Below are 24908 nucleotides of genomic sequence, written 5' to 3' on the forward strand. Positions count from 1 at the left end.
AGCTCTTCCTGACATGGTCAAATTACATCATGTCAAATTCATGATCATGTCACATTACAATTATAAAATATTTATTTCATCAATACTCTAATACCATAATGTATTTATGTATTACAACAGTGTGCAAAATAAAAAATAATGTCTTTATAAGAATGTATGAACAAGATGATTGAATAGTCTTAAACACAACTGGCTTCCTGCTGTAAGGAAATATTAAGAATTCTTCCTTCTTTCATCTGCCTTCAACAATTCACGTGGGAAGGATTTGGAACTGACACTTGTTCACAAGGGGACAGTAGATTGGGCAAAACACTAGCTTGAATTTATGATGTCTACTTGGCATATGCAGAAGAGAGCAGCTCAGACGCTTTAGGTTTTACTGTCACAAATAGCAAGAAAATAAAATACATCATGGAATTTACTTACACATTAGTAGTAAAAATCCCATAGATCAAGTCCAATTCTGGCAGGAAGAATGTGCTCTGTAGTTCATTATAGTAAAACGGAATTTCTCCAGGGCGAGAGCAGTTCAGACGAGCTTTCATGAAGGTAGTCCAGGTGTCCTCCAGAACAAACTTGCCACCAATATCATTTTTGCACACCCGAGCTGCACGAGAGAAGACTGTTTTCCCACAGTCATGTTCCACCGCGTTCTCCCGGAAGAAGAAGTAGGTGAAGTTCCCAATGTCATAAGATGACACAAAATTTGGCTCTGAAAATAACAACAGAAAAGACTATTTATGGCCTTCTTGTAATATATGCACTCATAGTAACATGGAAGTTGGACTGATCTTCAAGCATTAGATTTAGAAAAATACATATTTTATTATCTTTGCAAGGAACGGTCCCATGACATCTCAGCAAACCAGCTCATGTCCAGGCAGGATTATGAGCTACATGAACATGGCCAGACAGACTCTCTGCTCTGGGTGTCTATCACACATTAGCTGTCTACTCTACTGTCGAAAGCATCACTGGGTTTTTCTTTTCCACATGTGGGCATGGTGTATTTTTGCAATGCAATTGCTTTTTTCTGTTGCATTAATTCTGTTTCTGCTTTGCCACCATGCCATTACTCCAGATTACCAGAATAATGGATGGTAACCGAATATGACTAAGAATGTGCTCAGAGGCTGTAATGAAAAGAAAGAGAATTCTAAACAATTCTTTTGAAGGTAAGATAACTTAATTTCAGCCCAATCTTGCTTAAAAGTTTTGATAGTATTACAATATTTTTTTTTAAATTGATTAAAAACTGGTCAAAGAAACTGATGGTGATGCAGAAGAAATTAAGAGAAAAAATATATATATATATAAAAAACTATAAAAACCAGATGGTAATGTTTCTAAAAACAAAAAAAAGGAAACAGTGGATACCAAAGAAAATAAACATGTGGTCCATTTCCCAAAAGGATTACTAAAACTGAGGAGAGTCCATGACATTAAGAGAGAGATTGACAGCTTGATGAGTTCTTAAAGGAAAGACAAATTTGATACACAGATTTGTGGAGAAGAGCCCCCCTCACGTAAGGAACCATTATAAAACACTAGTACGTCTGAGAAACAAGCAAAATTTTTGTTTTCATTCTCAAATTTTATTCTAAAGTGGGAAAACAAAGAAACAAACTAAACTGTTTTAAAAACATCTATTGTGAAGAAACACTCCAAAGAAATTAAATAGGTCAACATTTCTTGACAGCACTATTGTATTGAAAAAAGCTGCTGTAATTGAATCTAAGCATTTTGCAGGAATATCTCAAACCTGTCAAAACTTTTGAGCAGAACTAGAACTTTTTGGTATCCTGAGCTCTCATAAGTTTCATAGTACCAGTGCATTTGTGTCTTTAAAAAAATTTAAAAAAAAAAAAAAGGGCAAAATAAAGTTGTGTGACAGGACTTGTGATAGCAATAAAGGTAAAATTGGATCGACAATATACAAAGAGCTAAACTATTAGGAATGTTTTCTGTATTAGAACCTCACATCTCCATTCCACATGTGTGTCAAACTTCCATTACAATAGAGATTTTTCTTCAAAGGCTTCAAAAAACTTTAAACTTCATTATTACAGTTTACAAATTCGTAGAAATAATTGTTAGATGCTCATGAGCTCTCATTCTTTAAATACAACATGTAATACTGTTACACATTTACACACTAAACACTGAAATTGGAGAAAGCTGAAAAAAAAGACCTTTTTAAGTTTATTAGTCTTTTTTGTCTCTAAAAATGTGCATATTTACTGAATAGGTAACAGGGCAGAATGATATATAAGATTTAATTACAAGTGTTAATGCTAAGATGACAAAAACATGTGGCTAAAAATCTCAAAATTGTATACTATCACATTCTAGACAGGTTAGGCAGTTTTGGCAGGCATCAAATATTAAACATATATCCAGAGATACTTGCATGCAAAGTTTTTTATTATGAAGCCTAATTATGTTTCATTCATTCTCAATACACATCAATGTTTTCACCTCCATTGCTGAAAACACAAACCTGTATTTAATTAACTAAAATATACTAGAAAGAAAATCTTTTTAAGAATACCAGGCTAACTTAACAAAAAGAACCCACTGTCCCACATTGTCCCACATCAAGTTATACCCATACCACACCTAGCCATTATTTCTCTTAATCTGTAAAGTACTTCCGTCCCTCACTCTACGCAATCCTTTTAGATTGGTCTTATATTCATGGAAGGAACTACTGTTTGTGGAGGAAAGAAAAAACATTCACTAATCTGAGCTCAAGTGCAACTTGAGCTACTTGCCCACGGTATTAAGGCCAGGTCTTAAAGCAATATCCACTAAAGGTAAACATTAAGAAAAACAATCCACCTGAAATAGCATGAAAAAGTAAAATTTTCCAACTATGCATTTGACTTTTTGGAGCTTATAATCCTGCTTGCTCTTTGAAATCATCTCAAAAATATCTTGACTAGTGTGAAAAGATTCTACGTATTGTGCAAATATGATCCACCCACAAAACCATCCTGTACAACCATTAAACACGGAAGCCCTGCCTTGCAATGAGGCCTGACGATGCTACTTCTTGCTGGAGGCCCACTGATGTATAAAGGTCTCACATTGGTACAACAGGATTTCACTGCAGAGCCAAAAACACTCCTGGAAGCACTCAAAGTGTGGAGAATAACGAATTACAAATAAAATCTTCACAAACTGTAGAAATAAAAATCATTTGAAATGCATTCGGAATGTTCTTGAAAAATCCACGTCACTCTTTCAAGAGACAATATTTTAAAGTTGCACTGAAAATCATATGTATAAATAAAAACTAGTACTCATATTTCATGGATTCAAAACTGAGAAACAATATATACATCTGCAAACCCATGTATATACTTTACTGATTATGAACTGATGAAAATGTGACCTCCTGTTGAAACTTGTGAAAACTGTTTTAGTTTGGATGAAATGTAATAATCTCAGAGCTACCTCGGGGAATCCTGTGGATATGGAAGGAATATCATGTCAGACTTTATTTATTTCATTTTCTGTTTGGGAAAAGTGAAATTAATCACTTCAAAGCTTCAAAGGAAAAAGGAGATTCCCATCTAGGAAAAATGACTTCATATATTTCCAAATATTGTGCTGTGAACTCCTATTTGTTGACATGGAGGACTTCCCATAAAAGTTTTTAATGCAGAAAATGAAATGACTCTCTTGTTTGCTGCTGAATTTGTGAATAGTTCTGGAAGGGTAAATGCATCTCATTTGTGAATTATTAGATCATCACAAAAAGTGCAAGGATTCTGGTATGTGACAGGATACAGCTAGTGCGGATCAACATGAGAATATCAGCCTGTAATAATGTCATGAGTATTGTATATGACCTTTATACATTTTTATATATTCAATTTATGGATGCATCAGGCTGACCAGACTTTCACAAATTAAATGGAACCAGTGGAATCAGGAAAGCAAGAAAATTAGTTTGTCAGCGTGCCATGACACAGATCTCCAGTGTACAACATGGAGCAGTGCTATACACATACACAAGCCCATGCGCTGAAAGCACTAGGTGGCTAGTTAGAGCTGCCTCTGAGCAAACACATTAGTGTGCTATTTCTGAAATTTGCTTACTCAGCACAAAGCCTGGGAATCTCTACAGCTTCCTTGATAAAGCAGCATGACTGTCCTGCAAGGATGTTTCCTCACAGACTCTTCTAAGTTATTACAAAAAAGATGACTGAACCATATGAAGTCAAGATAGTGCTTCAATCTGAAATAAACTAATTGTTTTTCTAAAGGTTAGAGACAAACCTACAATTTCTGGGGAGCACGGTCTCTGTTCTTAATGAGAAGGCACTTACTAGGAAGAGACAATGCTTCCCTTTAGATTATTCTCCCTTTCCACCCGCTCAGGGAACTCGGAGACCAAAGAGACCAAGCCCATACTCACTGCCAGACCAGTTGCACGTTGCTGCTGTTTGACAGTGCCGACTGCTCCTGTAGGGACTGGCCGCAGCTCTGCCACGCTGCGCACGCTGACGCTGAAGCCCAGAGAATGGCTTTCCTGCAGCATGAAAGCAAGGGTGCGCTGCACACCCTGGGAGGAGGTGTAAGGACAGTCTGGGGGATTCGGCAGTGCAAAGCTTACTGGGAATGGGATTGGGCACTCTGGAAGGCAGAAGGAGCCAAATGGTGCAGCCCCACCTGTACTGCCTCGTGCTAATGCTGTATAAAGCAAATTCCTCCCTGAGTCACACCCAGGTTTTCACTGGGAAAGCAGTAGCTGGAGTGGTCCAAAACAAGGCTGGGAAGTGAGCCAACAATTCGGCAGTACGGATGACCAAGGGCATCATGCACAAGCTTATATCCTCAACCTTTTTTTATTTAGTGGTGTAGATGTAGTCTGAGTGGGCAGAAAGATGAGAGGAACTGTACAGAAACTTCCTCTGGGAAGAGCTATGGGAGACAGGAGCATGAGAGAGCTCTGTGAGAGCATCTGAGGCCAGTCTGGCATCTTCTTACTTCCCGAGCTTTGGAGCAAGACAGTTGGCTTGGGCTCTTTACTCTTCAAAACTCCACATCCTCTGAAGTAGACTAATATGACGTAATTTACCTAGTTAGTGGATCCTACTGTTTCCAGAGTGAACCAAATCACAGGGAATGCTCTATCTGTCTTTCTGGAGATAATAGCAATTAACCTTAAGGATTATCAGGTCCAAAGCCTACTCTGAGCATGAAAGAGCTGTGATTACCACTGACCGTCCCTGTGAGAAGTGACAACTCACATCTCAAGTGCAAAGCATTCAGAGACCCAGTCAAAAGTCAAATTAACTTCAGAAATGTGCAAATAAAGCTGAAATCAGAAGTTTTTCAGATCTAGACACAGATCAGATTATATATATATATATACACACACACACACAAAATACAGACACACGCATAGATATATGCATGTATAATATTTTTGAAATCTTAGAAGTCTAGACAGTGGTCTAATGCTGAACAACATCTGTCTGGAGCTTGTTCATTGACCTCACCAGATCAATGAATCATACCCTCATACTGATGGCCTCTAAAGACCCATTTCTTCCAAATATTTGTATTCAGCCAAGTACTTAATGGCATTAAAATTCTAGGAAGATGCTGTTGAGTTTTTTTTTTAATAAGGTTCAATCTGCAGCTAGAAATGCTGTCCAAAAGGGAAGCTTAAAATAATGCAAACAATTTAAGTTCCAAATATGCCATTCTATTTTATTTTCTTACTGACATAATTAATGAAGTCCATTTCCTATTTGCATTTCACTGTCCCTGTATATTCATTACGTATATCCAATTAGAGTAGCCCTCTACAGCTGTTGGAAAACAGTGTAGATCTTGCATTTGGCTGACCAAGGCATCACTGCTCATGAATGTTTAAGGACAGATCTTAATCACAGACTAAAATTTTCCTGCAGTGTTAAAAATCTTAAAAGTAACACATAACTTGTAGTCATTTATATCCACCCTCAGTAGCTGAACTGTAAAATATTAACAGGCAGAAATCATTGTTTATTAATAGATATTTTTCCTCTATGCTTTATAATTATCTAGGATACACGCTTAAAATACTAGTCTGTTGTAGCATAGCAGGCTACCAGTCTATTTTGACTGCTATGTCTTCTGCAATGCCTCAGCTCTCCATGATTTCTTTTACATTCTTTTCCTTTTGCTAAACTGAAGATTTTATGGGTGTGGAAGACCAAGGACTGCAAAATACACTAAAACTGTGTATGCCAGACATTTTTTCCAATCTTCTCTTATACTGCTGATAGATTTTATAATACAATTCAGTATAATCATAAAAGTGGATGCACTCATTAGACATTACATTTTACTGATGTACTCTAATAAATTCTGAAATGCAATTATTTCTTTTCTGAAAAATAGTTTTCAAATATGGTATTACAAAATTCCTTGGTTTATTGCCTGTTGTTTATTTCAAATAAATCTCCTTCATTTTCAAGGTAAAGTGTTCTTACATGTCATAATATTTTGCAATTTATTATGTCATTTTGCAGATGCAAATTTGCCAGTGACAAACTTTGTGACAGAAACCATTCTCTACTCTGATCTAATACCTACTCAAGTCCTTGAAAGTCCTATCTGGAGTTCAGTGGATTTTGCATCATCTACATTCACTGGATAGACTCCTTACATAGCAGTATATTGGGAGAGGGACAAGGATCAAAAATTCAGAGGACTACCTTACTTCACTCAGAACATCTAGAGGTTTGAGCTATAGGGATCTATCAAAAGATGCAGAAGTTTGGACAGTTACTTAAAACTCTGAACCCAGAATTCCACATACACAAGAACAAAAAACCCAGCCTTCTTTAAGCAGATTTTGCCAACCAGCAGGTATGGTATGGAAAGAAAACCCAATTATGATGGCTTACCCATTTCTCTACAAACATTTGAACTGTCTTTTTTTTCCCTCTGATCTAGTTTTGCAGGGAGGGGGATGATCAAAGGGCTTTCCCTGTAGAACTAGTCCTCATTTCTTTTTTCCTTTTTTTTTTGAGGGTTTGTTTTTTTTGTGGTTTTTTTTTTTTCATAACAGAAAGGAAACCAGAGTTCACTTTCATATTCATCCCCTTTCCCTGTCACCTTAAGGCTTGGTAAGTCTGCTACTGAAATTCTATCTCTGCTTCCAATATTTCTGTCCTCTTCCTTTCTTTGGTGAATGCTGTTTTTTGTGTGTTCGTGTTCCCCAAAATTTGTCCCTTTTTCTACTTTCCCTTGAGTTGAGTTGAGATGTATTTCAGTTCTCAGTTCTTTCTTTCTCTTTGGTTCACTGTGTATTACAGTTTTCTGCAGCATTAATGTGGCTGATGCTCCTGTCACACCTCCCTGCAGCTGGGCACAGATGATCTGCTTGCAGGGGTGCCTTCCTTCCTTCCTTGTTCAGCCTCTCTAACTGGCACCTGACATGAGCAGGCTAGATGAGATATAAAAGAACAGGCTCTGTCCTCAGCAGGCTCCTAGTCTTTTCATAAATGGAAGGTGGACCTTGCTGTTTTACCTAGGGTAGATAAGAAAAAAAATCCCACCTTCATGGGCACTGCTGCCTCTCTCTACCATCCAGGTCCTTCACTTGGGCCACAACAACTCCATGCAATGATACAGGCTTGGGGAAGAGTGGCTGGAAAGCTGCTCAGGGGAAAAGGACCTGAGAGTGTTGGTCAACATCCAACTGAATATGAGCCAGCAGTGTACCCAGGTCAAGAAGGCCAACAGCATCCTGATTTGTATCAGAAATAGTGTGGCCAGCAGGACTAGGGAAGTGATCATCCCCCTGCACTGGTGAGGCCGCACCTCGAGTACTGTGTTCAGTTTTGGGCCCCTCACTACAAGAAAGACACTGAGGTGCTGGAGTGTATCCAACGATGGGCAAGCTGGTGAAGGGTCTAGAGCACAAGTCTTATGAGGAATGGCAGAGAGAAATGGACTTTAGTCTGGAGAAAAGGCTGAGGGGAGACCTTATCACCCTCTACAACTACCTGAAAGGAGGTTGTAGCCAGGTGGGTACAACCTGGTGGTCTCCTCTTCCAAGTAACAAGCAATAGGATAAGAGGAAACTGCCTCAAGTTGTGCCAGGGAAGGTTTAGGTTGGGTATTAGGAAAAATTTCTTCACCAAAAGGGTTTTCAATCACTGGAACAGGCTGCCCAGGGAAGTGGTTGAGTCACCATCCCTGGAGGTATTTTAAAAGACATGTAGATGTGGCACTTAGGGACATGGTTTAATGGTGGACTTGGCAGTGTTAGGTTAATGGTTGAACTTGATGATCTTAAAGGTCTTTCCCAATCTAAATGATTCTATGATTCTATTTTAGATGAGTGAGAAAATGCTATGAAGGTGTTCTGTAATATCTTAGTCTGGCATTGGAGAAAGGAGGTCAGGGGAGACATTTCCTCACATCAACTTATTGCTCTCCTACACTGTCATTGCCATGGGAGAAGATGTATGGCTTTGAAAGGAAAAACACAGCACAACTGCTCAAATTTTTCCTCTAGTAGCAGCTGCAGTGAAAAAGCCTAAGGATGGTTTTCAAAACTAGCAGGCATTTCCCTCCCATTTTAGGATACTGGCAAAAAGGATGATACACACAAAAGAACAGAACCAACCTTATGGGTGGCACAACGAAAGGAAGGTAATTATTTATCTTCTTGCAAAATAAGAAACAACTGGTAGCACACGCTTTGCATATTTTCAGTCAGGTCTCTCATCTGAAAGCTAAAGATGCAAATTGCACATCTCAAAAACAAACTGCTTTTGAGTGACATAAAATATTACCTAATAAGAAAACCTTGCACTAGGTAATTACAAGGCTTTTCATTAAAAAACAGAAAAAGGAAAGGATAACCCTGAATTATTATAACCATTTCCATTAATCTTTAAAGGAAAAAATGAAAGGATTAATTTTTGTTCTTAGGTCATAATTTCTCTCCACATATCCTACTAGCAGCAAGAGTTATAATGAAAGTCCACTAACAAACAATAATAGGGATGGATTCAGAGCGGTATTAAACCCCACTAACCAAACCACCTTTGTAAGACTTTTACTGTTATTTGTGAAGACTAAAAGTACCTGCTCTAGATTAATAAGCTTTTTATTAAGTGAAATGTTTTTAAGAAAGTAATCTCAGAACTATTTTAGAGTATCTAATAACCAAATGCTTAGGGCAGCAGGAGGAAAAAGTGATAATATTATGTCTACCACCAGAGCAGAACAATCTAAACATTTCTATACCTTTCTCAGCTGGAAAGGCTTCTAATCTGTATAATTTATTTTTTATTTTTTTTTTTCTGTTTTGGGGCTACATCTGATATAAGATTGCATTTTAATCATCTATGGCCTGCCCACTGATGAAGTGGCTTGACATTTAGAACAAAGTTTTTATTTATTTAACATGTTCCAATAGCATCTATCATTGTATGTCTAGTATAAAGAAAACAACTACAATATATTTCAAGACAGTTGGAGATCCAATCAATTGTAAGCAAAGGTATCTGACAAATTATGAAACCAAATGTCCTAGTGTTTCTCCATGTCGTGAAACAGAAAGGGATTGACTGGGTTTTCAATTTTTTCTTTAATCTGTTTTGCCCTTTTATTGGCTAAGTGAAGCAAATAGACACAGACTAACATAAACTTTCACACTGAGGCATCACATAAAATATTTACAGATTTGAGGAGGTGTACTGAAAGGAGAAATACCTTTACTAACTGTAAATGTTGGACTACAGAAAAAATTTCTAAGTCTATGCAGTGGAGGCTTTTCCTCACCAATCTGGACCCACTGCAGCTTGTGGACTACAAATATAACTATTCCATCTACCTCTGTCCTCTAGAGCAAATGATGACGAGTTCTGCCCCTGCTGCACTTTGCAGATCAACTCTAAAGAAAAGTCTAATTAGAAGCACACTATAACAGTCAACTCTGGATATGATTTAAACTCTACGTTACACTGACGTCTTAAACAGACTCAAATAAACAGCATGCCAAGCTGTAAATCAAGGTGTACTTTTTTTTTCTTAATGAAAGATTTTATATCATATCACTTAATAATGACCAAAGCAGACTTCTTTTTATTAAATACTACAAAGGTGATTTTAAAACCTTCTAGCAACATGCTGCCCTCTACTGACCTGAGCAGTTGGCTGAAGCTCAAGGTCTGGCTGATTGCTTCGGTCAGAAGAAATCAATGGAAGAATTGTCAGCTTTAGACAAAATCCTCAATGTATGCTGTATTACCTCAAATTGTTTCTCTCAAGTACAAAAGTACTTGCACAAGACTCAGAGAAAAAAAGAAAGGAGAGTAGGTAACAAAACAACATGCCTCAAAGAATAAGTTACTGGCAAGCAGCCTTTCTGCCTTCTTCATTTGTATGTGCATATATATATTCACTTGAGTAACTTCAAGCATTACTTTTTTCTCTACATGAGAAAAGAGAAGGCCAAAACATGACATCATGAGAGGGAGAAGTGGGTTCTCTTTTTCACATTTTCAAGTTTTCTATCCTGCAGCCAGCTAGGCTGTTGGATGGGAAGAGCGCTGGTTTGCAGCAGTTGTTAACTTAATCTGGGTGATCATGTTCCTCTTGATTCAGGATAGTGACAGAGTTAGAGTACTGACAGGGTTGGCAAGCAAGGTGAGGATAACACAGGGTTTGTCTCTTCATTTTCAGCTGATAAATTCTTTGTGAGCAACCCAACCTGTAGAACTGTTGAACTATGGTGAATGCTCAGGTCATAGCACTAAGGTAGTCTGGTCCTTCAATGGCATCTCCTCATGGAGTGGAGCAGAATCTCTGCATGGTGATGACTGTGGTCAAAAACCTGCTCACTGCATTTGACCCAGCTGCATTTAATGTTGTTTACAGGAGCACAAGAAATAGGATCCATAAGCAGAGCATTTTATTTTTTTTTGTAGAAAAGTATGGAAGTTTTGAGGTAAAAAAATATAACTGGTGATCATATTCAGAGATAATCAAGAGCTGAATAGATTACTACTCTTAATGTTAAAAGAAAGCAAGTTTGATAACTGCCTCCAGATGCTTCTCTCCTCCATCATTGAAGAAGACATGACTATTTACACTCTAAAATTTTCCAAAATAGGAAAAACTTTTAGCAAGGTATCTGTAACATTTGGCCAATTGTTCTGCCATTAAAAATCACCAAAACAGACAAAATTTGGGGGAGTCAGATCTCAGATACTGTCAGCAAGTTGTCTAGTGGGTAAACAAACAGCATATTCAGAGACTTTTTAAGATGGCTCCACAATAACTAGCTCCAGTCAACAACAGGATTTATGTGCTGGCACTATTGCTGTGTTGTCCATCTGCCCTTTTACATCAGTGCCTGTTCAAGATCTTTGTGCTTCACATACTGTGGAGTCACTGAACTTCCCTTTTTCCTTTCAGTTATACTCTCAAAGTATATTCTTGTAGCTTACTTTTACACATATCCTGAATAATTCATACGTTTAACCAAGCTATCCCAACTCTTCATCATGCCAGATAATTGAGTGCTGAATGCATCAAGAAAATGATAATACAGAAATGAGAGTTTGCTGACTTCTCCATACTCTACTAAGGTTAAGCACCTGATCAGAATGATGCTAGTAACACATGCTGAAAATAACTGCTAACTTACCTATTCAGCTGATGCTGTGGATTACTTCCAGACCTATCAAGCCCCCAGTATAAGGCAGGACCTGATAATAAATACATGACTCTGGCTAAATGAGAATGAATGGGGAGGCTCAGACTGGCCACCAACTTAAATTTACTTTATTTGTGATAGCTGTGATTCCAGAAGAATCACAGAAGAATCACAGTAGGGTAACATGGGATCTCACCCCAGCCACGTGCCACATGAGCTCTGTTTTCCCCTCTGACACTGTGTCACAGTTCCTGTAACTGCAGACCTTCTGACAATTAAGATTAGGAACAAAGTTTCTTCTACGATGAAGACTCAGAGCTTCTCATGTCAGGATCCTTCACTGCAAGCTACATAGAACACTGACAGCAGACTGCATAAGCACATGGGCATCTCCGTTTGGCCTGATCGATGGCATTGAAAACTCCTGAATGCACTGAGAGAAGTGGGCTAGCCATTAAAGTATAAAATGTCTTTATTTCACAGCAATAAAGCACACAGCAAGATAATCAGCTGTGTTTTAGAGTACTGCTATCCCCCCCAGAGATGGTTTGAATTGGTCCAATGTGATTTGCAGAGTAGAAAAATCTAAGTGAGAAAAAACATTGCACCTCTGAGGGAAACATGTAAAAGAAAAACTTAATTTAAATTGGATACATTCACTGACACATGTACATGCACACGCACCCCTAAACCAAGGCTGAATTAGAGTAACTGTCAGCTATTGCGGCTGAACAGATATCAACTAGAAAGCTTCCATTCCAGTTGACGCCTTAATTTTCTTGCAGGATTATCTATGTTACTTTCTCACTGAAAGCAGCAAAATCTTCACTTCAAGCACTGAAAAACTCTCACAGCTTCTTGGCACTGAGTCACATATGAGCAGGCAAATTGACATAGAAGCAGATGAATCCCCAACTCAAGCAGATGAATCCCCAACTCTTAGCTACCCCAGAAGACATTGTCCCTCCCTTTCACGTAGGTAACTGGACTGCTTCCAGACTTTTATTTGATTTGCTTGAACTGACTCCAATTACAAAACTCATCTTGTTCTTCCACCCCAAAGATAAAAGCCACACTCTCCTGGTAATTTAATTCTAAACAGTTTTGAGGCAGAAGAATGAGCTTTAACAGAGAATCTATAGGTGTAGCTGAAGCTTTAAATAGACAAAATGTAAATACAGTGAATCTGATTAATTAGAGGAGTCTGGGAGAGAATTTTAATGTGCCCTTTGGCATAAAACATAGATTCAGAGATTCATAGAATTGTTAAGGTTGGAAAAGACCTTTCCAGTTAAACTGAAATTTCAGTGTGAAGAGTTTTTTCCCTTTGACAGAAGCACCCAAGTGTGGCAGAACAATTAGTTCCAATACCATGGCTGTGTTGACAAAAGGTGCCTGAACAGGGATATCTACACAAGGAGTTCATTTTTTCTCTCGCATTTATTTTGCACTTCTATAATTCTGTTATTTTCCATGCAGTTTGATTTTGTTTTGTTAATTAATATTCTAAAATCAGCTGACCTTCAGAGAAGGTCACAAATTTCTCTAAGCTACCTCTGATGGCTTCTTTGTACAAGGAAAATACACCAAGCAAATGTGTGCAATTCAGCGTTCAGATTATACAAGAACTGAAATATTCAAAATAAAGTCTGTCACTTGCAGCTGACCTAATGTTCTTAAGTTGGAAGGGTTTATACTTGTGTTTAATTTCAAACATGAGAATAATCCCATAATAACATGAAAAGCACTGTTGGACTAGTGACTGTTTTGTCACGTAGCAGGAATTACAAAAATAAGGGGTTTTTTCCTACTGAGACAAGCATGGGCAAATTATAATATACCTAATTTTACATTTTATGTTAAATAATAATTTTCATTTTAGAAGAATCTGCTTCTTTTTTGTAATACATAAAATGGCAACTGGCCCTGTTACATCTCACGAATACATATTGGTTTACAGCTTCTCCCAGCTGGAAATCTTCATCAGGTGATTAACATCCATGACACAGGAGTCATCACTACAACACAATTTTATGATATGTTTTGCAGACTAGTTCCTATCCTTTGGCTATAATAAGCATCAAAAATGTCAGTCTGCCACCTAAGCAGCTTGAAACCACAACTTTTTCTGCTTGTCAAGGCTGGAACCTGCAGGGAAAGCCAGGAGAATTCAGTCCATTCTAAATTGTTTATTTTCCGCCTTAGGTTTTTGAAGGACTCAACAAAAGAATACTCAAGGCAAGCTACTGCTCTTGGCTGACTCGCCTTTGCCATGTAAGCATACCTGAGAGATACAGTACAGCTCATCCCTATGCCTGCAAACATGACCTCTATATTTTAGTGCACATCTACAAACTGCAGCTGCATTGATTAAATGCCATAATACTTATACTAGTAAAATAAAAAATGTATTATGCAAAATAATTTTTAAATGAGATAAACAATACTCTAAAAACATTCAAATTCTCCGAATGGAATTTCAAGACTGTGAATCTCGAGAACATGGGTTAAAAAGAGATGAGTCTCATGGTCCATCAGCACTCACCATTCAGCCACTTGGAGTTGTACTGTGCAGTGCGGAGAGGAGGAAGGGCCCCCAGACTGCGATAAATGGCAGGGTCCCTTCCTGGAAAATCCATGGCTGTAGCAGCATACAATTCCCCACTGGAAGTGAGAAGAGCAGTGGAGTTGTGCTGGGGACTATAAGGACAACGAGCCATGCCACTGATTTGATCATGTATCTCTGTCAAGTTACTTAACTGTAAAAGAGTGAGAAAAAGGGATTAAAATGACCAGAAAATTATCATTTCAGCCAAGCTGCACCAATCTGAGCAAAATCTTATCATAATCACCAGTTATCTGCTTTAGTATTGTACAACAGTAATGAGTTGACCTTTACATCAATCTGAAACTGTCTCATATAGAAAGTTTTACTATAATGTTGTCTGATCTCACTTTTGCCCCTTTGGTATGTAAAACATTGTCCTGGTTTCAGCTGAGAGTGTTCATTTTCTTCACAGTAGCTAGTATGGGGCTGTATTTTGGATTTGTGCTGGAAACAGTGTTGATAATACAGAGATGTTTTTGTTATGTGGCCCTGTTGTTGTTGAGCAGTGCTTACACAGAGCCAAGGCCTTTGCTGCTTCTCGCACTGCCCTGCCAGTGGGACGGCTGGGGGTGCACAAGGAGTTGGGAGGGGACACAGACAGGACAGGTGACCCAAACTAGCCAAAAGGACTACTCCATACCATGTGACATCATGCTCAGTATAAAAGGGGGGCTAGTGGGGAGGTGCAGCAGCAGCTCCAGGACGTGTGGCTCAGGGACAGTCCAGTTTCGGGATGGGTCTGAGCGTGCGGTCTGAGTTGTACGGTCCTTGGGTGAGAAACTGCATTGTGTATCACCAGTTTTGTATACTCTGCTAAGTACCGGCTTGGTTTGGTTTGTTTTCCTTTTCCACTCTCCCTTTGCTGTCCCAGTAAACTGTCCTTATCCCAACCCACCAGGTCTTGCCTTTTCCTTCCCATTCTCCTCCCCATCCCACTGGGTGTGGGGGGGAGAGAGGGGGGAAGGAGGAGGGGGGAGTGAGAGAGCGGCTACATGGTGCTCAGCTGCTGGCTGGGGCTAAACCACAACAAACACACAAATTAATCATTAGCCATCTTGCCTAAAATGTTTTATATTAGAAGCAACTCAAAAATTATCTCTACACAGATTGTTATTATGAAAACCAAAACTAGTTCTGACTGCCAGAATCAACTAAGATATTCTCCACAGCGAGTGGTCAGACAATTTTAAAAATAAGATCTATTATTTGTTTTGTTGGTGTGTTCTAGGAAAGAATTTCACATGAAAAATGTGATTAAAAAAGGAGCTTTCTAGTTCAGCAGAACTACCTCTCTGATTTAGTAGCCCTAATACTTTCATCGATAAACCACAGTATGATGTTAATATGTTATTTGAAAATAAAGGTACAATAGGTTTAAAAACAATAATGTGCAAAGGAGTTTTTTGGTGATACAGTTATTCCTTGCTTTTAAAAGTGTCTCCCTTCCTGAAATAAATAGCCAGCTTAGTCCATACAGTGACATTTTGAGTTTTATTATGACTATTTTTGATCCTTAATGGATGCTTTTTGTTTGACACACATAAATGGCAATTAGGTTTTTTTCAGAAACAGAATGACGGATTTTCTCAACCAAGATTTGTCATTCTTGTCAGTCAGAAATCACTGATACAAGTAGTCTCATCCTTCTTCAGAACAAGACATACACAATATGCAGCTACCCAACTACATTTTATAACTAAACCAATTGATACCAACCAAATTTGACAGATTGGCAGAAGTCTCAGAAATACCTAAGGTTCATGAAAATTGTCATGTAAGAGGAATTGAGCTGTTTGTAGCTATGCTCTCTCCCATAGCTGAGGAAAAGACTGCAAAAAGAGATCATCAGTTAACTCTCCTCTTCAGCCAGACACCAGCTAAATCAGCCTTTTACACATCAGCTCACCCATCAACACGCAAATAGCCTGGACTCAACCACAGCATGCTCTGCCTTTTAATCTCCTGGCTGAGAACAGGGACTCAAGCTTGTGGGGCAAAACATTTAACTCATTACCGTCCGATTGGTGCAGATAGGAGTGAACGCATTGGTTCCACAGGTAAAGAGATGGTTGCCTCCAACAAGAAGCACTCGAATGTAGTTCTGGCATTCCTCCTGCCATGCAGAAAAGAAAGAATGTTTAGTGATACTTCAAAGGATAAAGGAGACTAATTACGATTTGCTTACCATGGTGATGTGTCCACACATAAAAATTTAGGGGAACAAGGCTTAAGCATACCCGATGTGTCAGCAATCATGATATATAAATATATTTCCTAACTACAACACATGCATCCATCAATCTTTGTGAAAAGTTCTTCATAGGATTACAATAAACCTCTTCAGTACTGACGATTTCTTCTAAGTGTATATTTCAAAGGTTTAGCTAAACTCTGAAGTGATAGATGCTGACTTAAATAATACACTGCTGTCTCAAGAGATCAGATGCTGTTTTCGAAGACAGATCAGGCCAAGGAAGGAAGTTGTGAGGAAAGCAGGAGAAAGAACAGGTTGTCAGCCACTATGCTGAAACCAGTACAAATAAAAATCTTGAGATGTGCTTCCATAATTTGCACAATGTGCTTTATTAGAAGCATCTATGTTTCTGTTAATTTGAAGTTTCTCAAGAAATGTTATTACCTCAATATATAGATGCTCACCCCTGAGGAATAATCTTACATGGTTTTTACTCTATTAGAATGTGTGAAGGTTTTATGATGTTCATTTCTCTCATTTCAGAAGCTAGAAACCAACAGCAATTTCTAGCGTTTATTCAGACAGAGAGCCTTCTGCAGAGATTCAAACACTCCTCCTGCAAAAACGAATGACCCTTTCTAATAAAATTAACAAGATCAAGAATATGCTTGGAGAAAATAAAGTTTCCAGGAACCTTCCATTTGAATGCTTTCCAGCATTCATTCACAAGACAGTCTCACATAAAGCATTAAAAAAACTTGTGAAAATACAGCTACACAATTCTAACAGATATTAAGTGGAATCATGTAAGTAAATCCATGTAATAGTAGTGGTGTAGAAGTCCCATTATCTGGCTCACAGTTATATTAAATGTATTGCTTGTTTATCTTGAAAATAGATTCTCACCCAGGGAGACAAGAAATATAATCCTGAATAAATTGAACAGGCACAAAATAGACTGCAAAGCAAGATGGGCAAAATGCTTTAAAGACCTCTGAGAAAACTCCCAGAATTTAATACCTATACCTTTCCTCATAGACCATAAAGTTAAAAAGACTCACAACTCCCCCAAAAAAATCCACCTCTGAAAAAATATCTGCAAAACCCACATTTGCATTAGTCTCACATGAAAATGTAGCTTTTAAACAGTTCTCTTTGAGCCTTTAAAGGTAAGTGCCAGACATCTTAGAATTAAGATTTGATTCCCATTGGGTAGAAATACATCTTTACATTGAACTTTCCAAAACTGTCATGTTAATATTCTTTCAGCCAAACAGAAGCTAACTTGCAACCATATAATAGAGCTGGGTGGTGCAACAAATTACTTTTAAAAAGTAATTATTTCACTACTGGGCAGTTTCCCTCTTGTAGATTTTTAACTACACAAAAGAAAAAAAAAAAAGGAGACAATTCCTCCTTTTTTTGTGGGGAGAGTGTTCAGGGAGGTTCATAGAATATAACACAGTAATTTATTCATTGGGTTGTTTCCATCCAGCCCTTTGCAGGAAGCCATGGAATGTAAGTGTAGGAAAAATAAGTGGGTTCTGACATTACAACCCATCCAAACTCTCCTCTTCGTATTCCAGAGCTTCCTAAAATTGTGCCATTGCCAAATTACTTGCACACTGATCACCCACTCTTTCTGTTCAAAAAAAATGTTAATTTTTTAAACTCTCGCATTTCTGGGATTCACAAGATTCTTCTCTTTAATGTTCCCAAGTCCTGTGCCAACTTCACAACAATCCATACTGCAACAGGGCAAATAAGATATCTCATAAAATTTTTGTTGGGTACATAGTACAACAAAATCAAAACTGAAAGAACAGCTTTTAGAATTGGCTATTTTCTTCATATGACAAATCCACAATAACCAAAAATAATTTTTAAAAAAATAGTCATGAATAAAAAAACCACCACCCAAAAACATATTGAAAAAGGACTTCATTATTTAGTCATTTGAATTGTACAGAGTCACTTTTCTAGCTCTGGAGTCAAACCTGGCTGTACTGGTTCGCTTTGTAGATGTGCAGGAAAGAGATGTGTGTTGTAGAAGTGGCACTGGTGAATGCAAAGGACTTAAAAACCAAGGGGCGTTTTTAGTTTGGAGGATGGTGGTAGGTTTTATGAGTCTTATTCTCCATTTTGTCTTGACTTCTATGCCACATACTTTCCTGTTCTCCTATAAAAATATCTCTGAAAGAAATAAATTAATTTAGCAAGTACCTTCTACTTTTATATCAGCATAGCTGAAACAAAATACAACTATTAGAAACAACTCAGCAGCCAAGCAGGTTAGGTTGCTACCTAAGTTTACGAACAACTTGACAGTTCAAGGACAATCCGGCTGCATATGATTATCTGTTTGCAGCAATGTTTCTTGTATAGGCTAACATTTTAAACACATTTGTGTTTAATTTTTTAATATTTTTATTGAAAGTTCAGATGTTAGCACACACAGCCATTAGAATCTTAAATAAGCAAGGGAAAAGAGACTTTACTTCAATGATATATATTTTTTTAATCTCTCCTTGGTTTATTGTATTTTTACCATGTGTATTTATATTTTTCTTCTATAACAGTCCCTACCACAAGTGCCAGTCTGAATGCCCACATTTATTCTGTTAACCATGTACAGTGTTTTAGACTTCTAAATGCTAACACATGCTGGCCACAAGGACATAATTTTGTCTGGCTCGCTCCTGGAGCCACTAGTTATTTTAAGCAATGGCTTAAATTGGTGGATAAATGTCTGAAGTCTCAGTAACAAACATCAGCCTTCAAAAGTCAAGCGTGCATTACACTGTCAAATGTGACAGATGTCCCTATGTATTTTCCCCTTCAGCTCTTTTCCTTCGTTGTATCCTAAAGCATAAACCTCAGAACAACTACTGCTAACAGCTAGAGGCAAAAAATCTGTGCAGCTTCTTTCTCAAGAGAAAAAAAAAAAAAAAAAAAAAAAAAAGAGTTGTGTTTAACTGACCATTACCTCAAAACTACTAGAGCTGCTGCAGGGTTCAAAGCTAGCTTCTGGTTTCAGGGCACTCCATCAGCAAACTGATTTTTAGTTTGGCCACCTGAACTCATTGCCCCCACGCTACTCTGTGGGTAGCAGAGCTTGAAGGGAAACCAGGATTTGAATGAATAACTTATCCACAGCTGTCCTTGTAAGCCTCATCTCTCCTTCGCCACAGTCTGGGATGGCCCTGTATATTTTGTCTCCAGTCTTTCCTGTCCCTTCCCTACAGTCACACGTGTTTGCCCTGAAATCTGAAGTCACCCTGAGAAATGTGATAGAAATGCAACCCCCAGCAACTGCTTAGTTTGGGCTAGATCTATTTATACTACATTAACAAGCAAGGAAGCAGTCTTTCTGATAACAGCAATTGGAATTGTGTCTCCCAGGGGATTTCCTCTGAAAAGAGACAATTCTCAGCACTCAGCAGCACTGGAGTGAATTTCTCCCAGATTTTCCAAGGGAAGGCTTTTGTGGTTTGACTAGGAAGGGAGCATGCCACAGATCAGGTGCTTTACTCATCTGCATGCAGAAGTCTTCCTTATATAGAAAGTATAGTGACCTTGGCTTAGTCTTGGACATCAGGCAACAACAGACAAACATCATTAGGCTATCCTTTCCCTGGCCTTAAATTTATCCTTTGATTTTAACCTTGATCACATCAGTGAAAGCAAAAGAGGCAATAAAAGTTCAAAAAGACAGTTGTGGTTCCAGCTGGGTAGGTTGCCTCAGTCAGTATGTCTGCATTCTCCAGCAACTCTTACATGAAACTTTCAGGCCACAAAGACTGCACACCAAAAAAAAAGCTCTATGGTAACAATAAGAAAAGAACTATTTCCTCCCAGGACTGCCTTTGAATGTAATGAAACATAAGGATTGTACTTCTCTTCTAGATTGTGAATGAGGAACAAGGCTATGGCTCCAGACGAAATGCTAAATCTTTATCCAACTAATAACAATACTAAGAAACAATCTCAGAGGTCGTTATTAGAATAGTGTATATACTATTTTACAATGACAACATAACTTCCAATCACCAGCTACTTCAAAAGAGTGTGATGAGCATGAATGAAAACCTGCATGTATGTACGACATTAAGCTCCAATCTTAAATGCATTTCACCAATGTTGAGTATTTCTCCAAGCAAAATTATTTAATAGCAACATATGCTTCTACATTGCTGAACTGAATGTGGATTTTACACTACAAACACTATTGTCAACATAATAGTTAAAAGTACACTACTATAGTCTCAAATTTACCAATACTTTCATCCATCACGTTAGATCACAGTCACTGCAGTGTGACCTTCAGAGAAGCTGAATGTTTTTCTGACAGTTTTAAACTTGGAAAATCACTGTGAAACAAAGGCATAAACTTTTAGTTACACATTGCATTTCTACCATGATAGTTTCTACTCTGACAATGCAATCTGTCATATTCCGTTGTCACTTGAGCATGCTCTCTCACTTCAGAGTACTGTCATCTGAAAGCTCAGGATGAAGGCTTGCGGGATATATTATATGAAGAAGCATAAATCTTCTAGGGACAAATAACAACTTCCAAAATGAAGCATTTGCTTAAAATATGAGGTCCCAAAAGTTCGTTCTTTTCTCTCCACAAATTGACAAGCATCTAGTGAACCTTCTGATATATAGTCTATTTCTACCATTAAAGCATTCACATATAACTTGAGTCACCAGAGGTTGTCTACTCAAATTATAAATCTTTAAGTAAAATTTAACCTATTTTTTTCTCTAGCTATTAATACCTTCTGTATACCTAGAAAATCCTGCACTTTAATGGCTAGTGACCAGTAACTCTTAAATATTTGTTTCGCACAGAGATGGAAAGAAATGGAAAGGAGGACAAAGAAGGCAACATCATTCTTACTGCATTTTCCTAGTACAGTAAACTCATTTTTACAGCAAAAGATGTTCCTCCATAAAGACAATCATCTTCCACCCATGAAGTTTTACACTGTATATTTACTACACTTGCTTTTTTCCCCAAGTAATTCTGTCTTTTTCTCTCCTCACAGTATAACATGCCTTGCTGCTAAAGTGAGGCTATTCTTCCTCTTTGATCTCAAATGAAAATGGATAGGTCAATGGTACACTGCAATTTTATTTTCCAGCACTCCCAGTGTTTAATGGGAGAAGTTAAAAAGTCAGTGAGTAGATGCTATGCAGAAGAGACTCCTCCTCTACTAGATGGTAGAAGCTTTTGGAACATATTTTTTAAAGCTTGGGTTTTTTTGAGATTTGCACATCAATAACGTATTCTGACATGTTCTACTGAACGTGGGTCCTGAAAGATGGTGTGTGCTCTATTACAGTAATTGCTGTTGATGTGTTTTCCCTTTATGTTTTTACTCCATTAACTTTAACCATTAAACAGTATAATAATTACAAACATCAATTGCATGCATTTCTAAGTGCTTTTATAGTTAATTTGATAAGTAGCTTCAGTTTAGGACAGCCAGAAAAGAACACAGCATTGATACAGGTTCCATCTTAGCATTAGACTTACCTGTGCTGAATAAAAGAAATTGTAGTTGGCCAGATAAGGAATTGGTTCTGAATACTAAAAATATATCAAGTCTCATGTCTAAAAAGTTAGTGAATTTCATATTATTTTCTTTATTGTGCCAGTAGATATGAAATATAAAAGTTCCTAAAATTGCATCTAATACACAGGGAAATAAATTGAGGATTTTACAAAGTAATTACACAGTTATTCAGGATTTACAGCACTGAAAATGAAGTGAGAATATAGTACATTACATATGGCATGTTGTGGAGTCAAAACAGTAAAGTGGAAATTAAAGTTCTTGATCATTTCAGAAAAGAATCACGTGCCTGTACCTCTCATCCCACACTCCCTGTATTGTTTTTTATTCCTTTGCTTGTACATCAGTGTCAAACTCCTTTCCTACAACTCTCTTCAGAGAAGGACACAGTAAAAATGCATAGAGATTTATACACTGAATTATACCTGCAATTAACATATAAATTTTACTAAAGCAGAACAGCTATCTCATGCTTACCTTTGATTTGCCTTTACTGTAACAGGCTCTTTTAGTAGCTTCATCACATTGCCATTCCACTGCCTGCAATCAACAGCAATTAGTTAGAAATGCAGGGAACACAGAAATACAAACCTCAGAGCTACCTAACCCCATGCTTTAGATAAGTGCTTCAGGCATACTGATGATTGGCTGTGGGTCATTCTATCCATAATTGCCTTATATACTTTTTCTCCTTAGAAATGTAGTTTTGCTGTTGATGGTTTTTCAGTGTCTTAATCCGAAGTGAAGCTGGCCGTCCTCATGATTCACTGTACCTAGTGCTACAGCAGAAATAACCACACCCACATTTCATGCTATTTAGCCACTTTTTATGAGTCTTATTAAGGTAAGCAGTTAGGAGCACAGAGAAAGACTGAACCTCTCTCCCCAGTAGAGCATCTGAGGTCAGCTCTGCTGAGAGACCTTGCGCCATGGGAAAATGTGCCCAGTTGCAGTTTTTGCACTATTTACCTCAAGCATCATATGGAGATTTTAGTTTTTCAAGGTATGGCTACAGCACTAATCAGAAGTACGTCCATTCAGAGAAAGGAGCAACGGGCAGACAAATACAAGACAACAGTGAAATGGAGCGCTGCAAAGTAGAAGCAGTTTATTCTCATTTTCGAGCTGTCTCTCTGCTTCAACAGATTTATGCCAGGGCTGTAACGCCTAGTCTGCATTACTACAGTTTCACTGCATGAGTTAATTCCAATTATTTCCATATTTAACATGCAACAGCTATGACTTACAAACTCTATTGTTCAGTGGAGCAGGTCATATGCTTGGTGTTTATGTGCCAATCCATGTACATATTTGAATGCCTGTACATGCTGTGTAGACAAAGTGCATTTTAGATCACTCTGCATTCTTTCACCTCGATGGTGCACATCCATATGTTCTTTAGATAAAAATGCCACAAAGCACTTCACATTTTATCAGGAAGAATTGAGATTTTTAAACTAATTCTGCTGCTTAATTATTGAAACCATAGTTTTTTTCATTTTTATTTACCAGGAAATAATGAAAGACCACTCATTCAGATTTAATATAAGTAAAGTTTTGTACCTGTCTTTTAATGGAGACTATATTAATAGCAAGCAGACACTATAATTAATAAAAATAATAGGGTGAAAGCCTATTTAAACTAAGGGGGGAATGCTTTTAGAGTATACTATGCAGTACTCTTTGATTTCAACAAGCCCAAGACTGAGCTTTTTAATTTCAGAAAAAAATTACTTACAAAAACTAATGCCATTACTTCTCTTCCTCCACCCCAAACCTTCTTATATTTACAGCATTTGCTTTTGCAGATGAATGACTACAGCATATTGGGAAAGATATTGAAAACTTCTGGAAGAATCCACTTGTGAATGACCTTAGTGTTTATAACAAACTGTATTCTAGCAGCATGAAAGAAATCTTATACTGAGTTAGATAAAAAAGCAGCAATGTGTCAGACAAAAAAGCAGCAATGACTTAACTCTTTTGACTCTGTAAAGCAAAAAGCAATTTATGTCCATAACGGGGATCACAGTACAAAAGACTGCTCTTGGATGACCAATGTAAGTTCCTAATCAATCCATTAGGACACACTGAATCTATATGTTATATGGCACTAGACAGAAGTATCTAATACTGACTATATTATCTCTAAACAACGTAAAAAAATTCAAATGTTTGGAGAAACGCAAGAGTTACCAGTACGAGGTCAGAGTAGAAAGACTTAGTGGAATATGGGTCCTTAAAAGGAAGGTTGGAAGTAAAGTTCTTGCCAAAACTGAACTGAGAATAAGCCAAGCATGAACAGCAGGAAGACAGACAACAGAAAGATTGGATTAAAGATAAAAGGTTTATCAATGAATCAATTTTCAGTGACAAAATACCTAGCTTTCAATTGGTAAAAGACTAATTTGAATGAGAAGGATGTGAAATGCAAAAATTACATGATGTCACAAATTGAGCAAATTAAGTACATTTCTCAGGCACTGAAAGCTTTGGAAAAGAAAATCAACAGACTTTGGAGATGGGAAATTCAGAAGCCAAAGGTGACAGTTCTTCAAGCTTTCCATGAAATCGGAGAAAAGCATACAATGCATCTCTGCAAGCAGGTCATGGTTGGAGAATATGGGGACTCCAAACACATAATAATGCAAGTAAAATTTAGGACAAGTCAGGCAGAAGCTTTATTAACTCTGATCATAGTGAGAGAACATCGGGACAGCATCTTCCCCTCAGCTCCACTGTTCTCTGCCAAGTGATCACAGAGACCCAGCCTATATACTGTTTCAGAAAAAAAGAAAGAGGTGAAGAAAAACAATCATTTCAATGTTAGCTAAGCCA

The 24908-nt window shown here is 37.7% G+C and overlaps 1 protein-coding gene across 15 annotated transcripts in view; it reads right to left on the bottom strand.

Moving 5' to 3' along the window:
* Positions 1 to 24908, bottom strand: part of SEMA5A (semaphorin 5A) — a 353459-nt gene that overhangs the window by 134847 nt on the left and 193704 nt on the right. For all 15 annotated transcript variants that reach the window (XM_075744800.1, XM_075744790.1, XM_075744785.1 and 12 more), the window contains 4 exons: positions 22548 to 22610; positions 16306 to 16404; positions 14229 to 14442; positions 427 to 712 (listed from right to left, as the gene is read on the bottom strand). In XM_075744800.1, coding sequence (XP_075600915.1) covers positions 427 to 712; positions 14229 to 14442; positions 16306 to 16404; positions 22548 to 22610 — 662 coding nt within the window. The remainder of the gene's footprint in view (positions 1 to 426; positions 713 to 14228; positions 14443 to 16305; positions 16405 to 22547; positions 22611 to 24908) is intronic.

The sequence above is a fragment of the Balearica regulorum genome, chromosome 2 (assembly GCF_011004875.1).
Source record: "Balearica regulorum gibbericeps isolate bBalReg1 chromosome 2, bBalReg1.pri, whole genome shotgun sequence".
Classification (NCBI taxonomy): Eukaryota; Metazoa; Chordata; class Aves; order Gruiformes; family Gruidae; genus Balearica; species Balearica regulorum.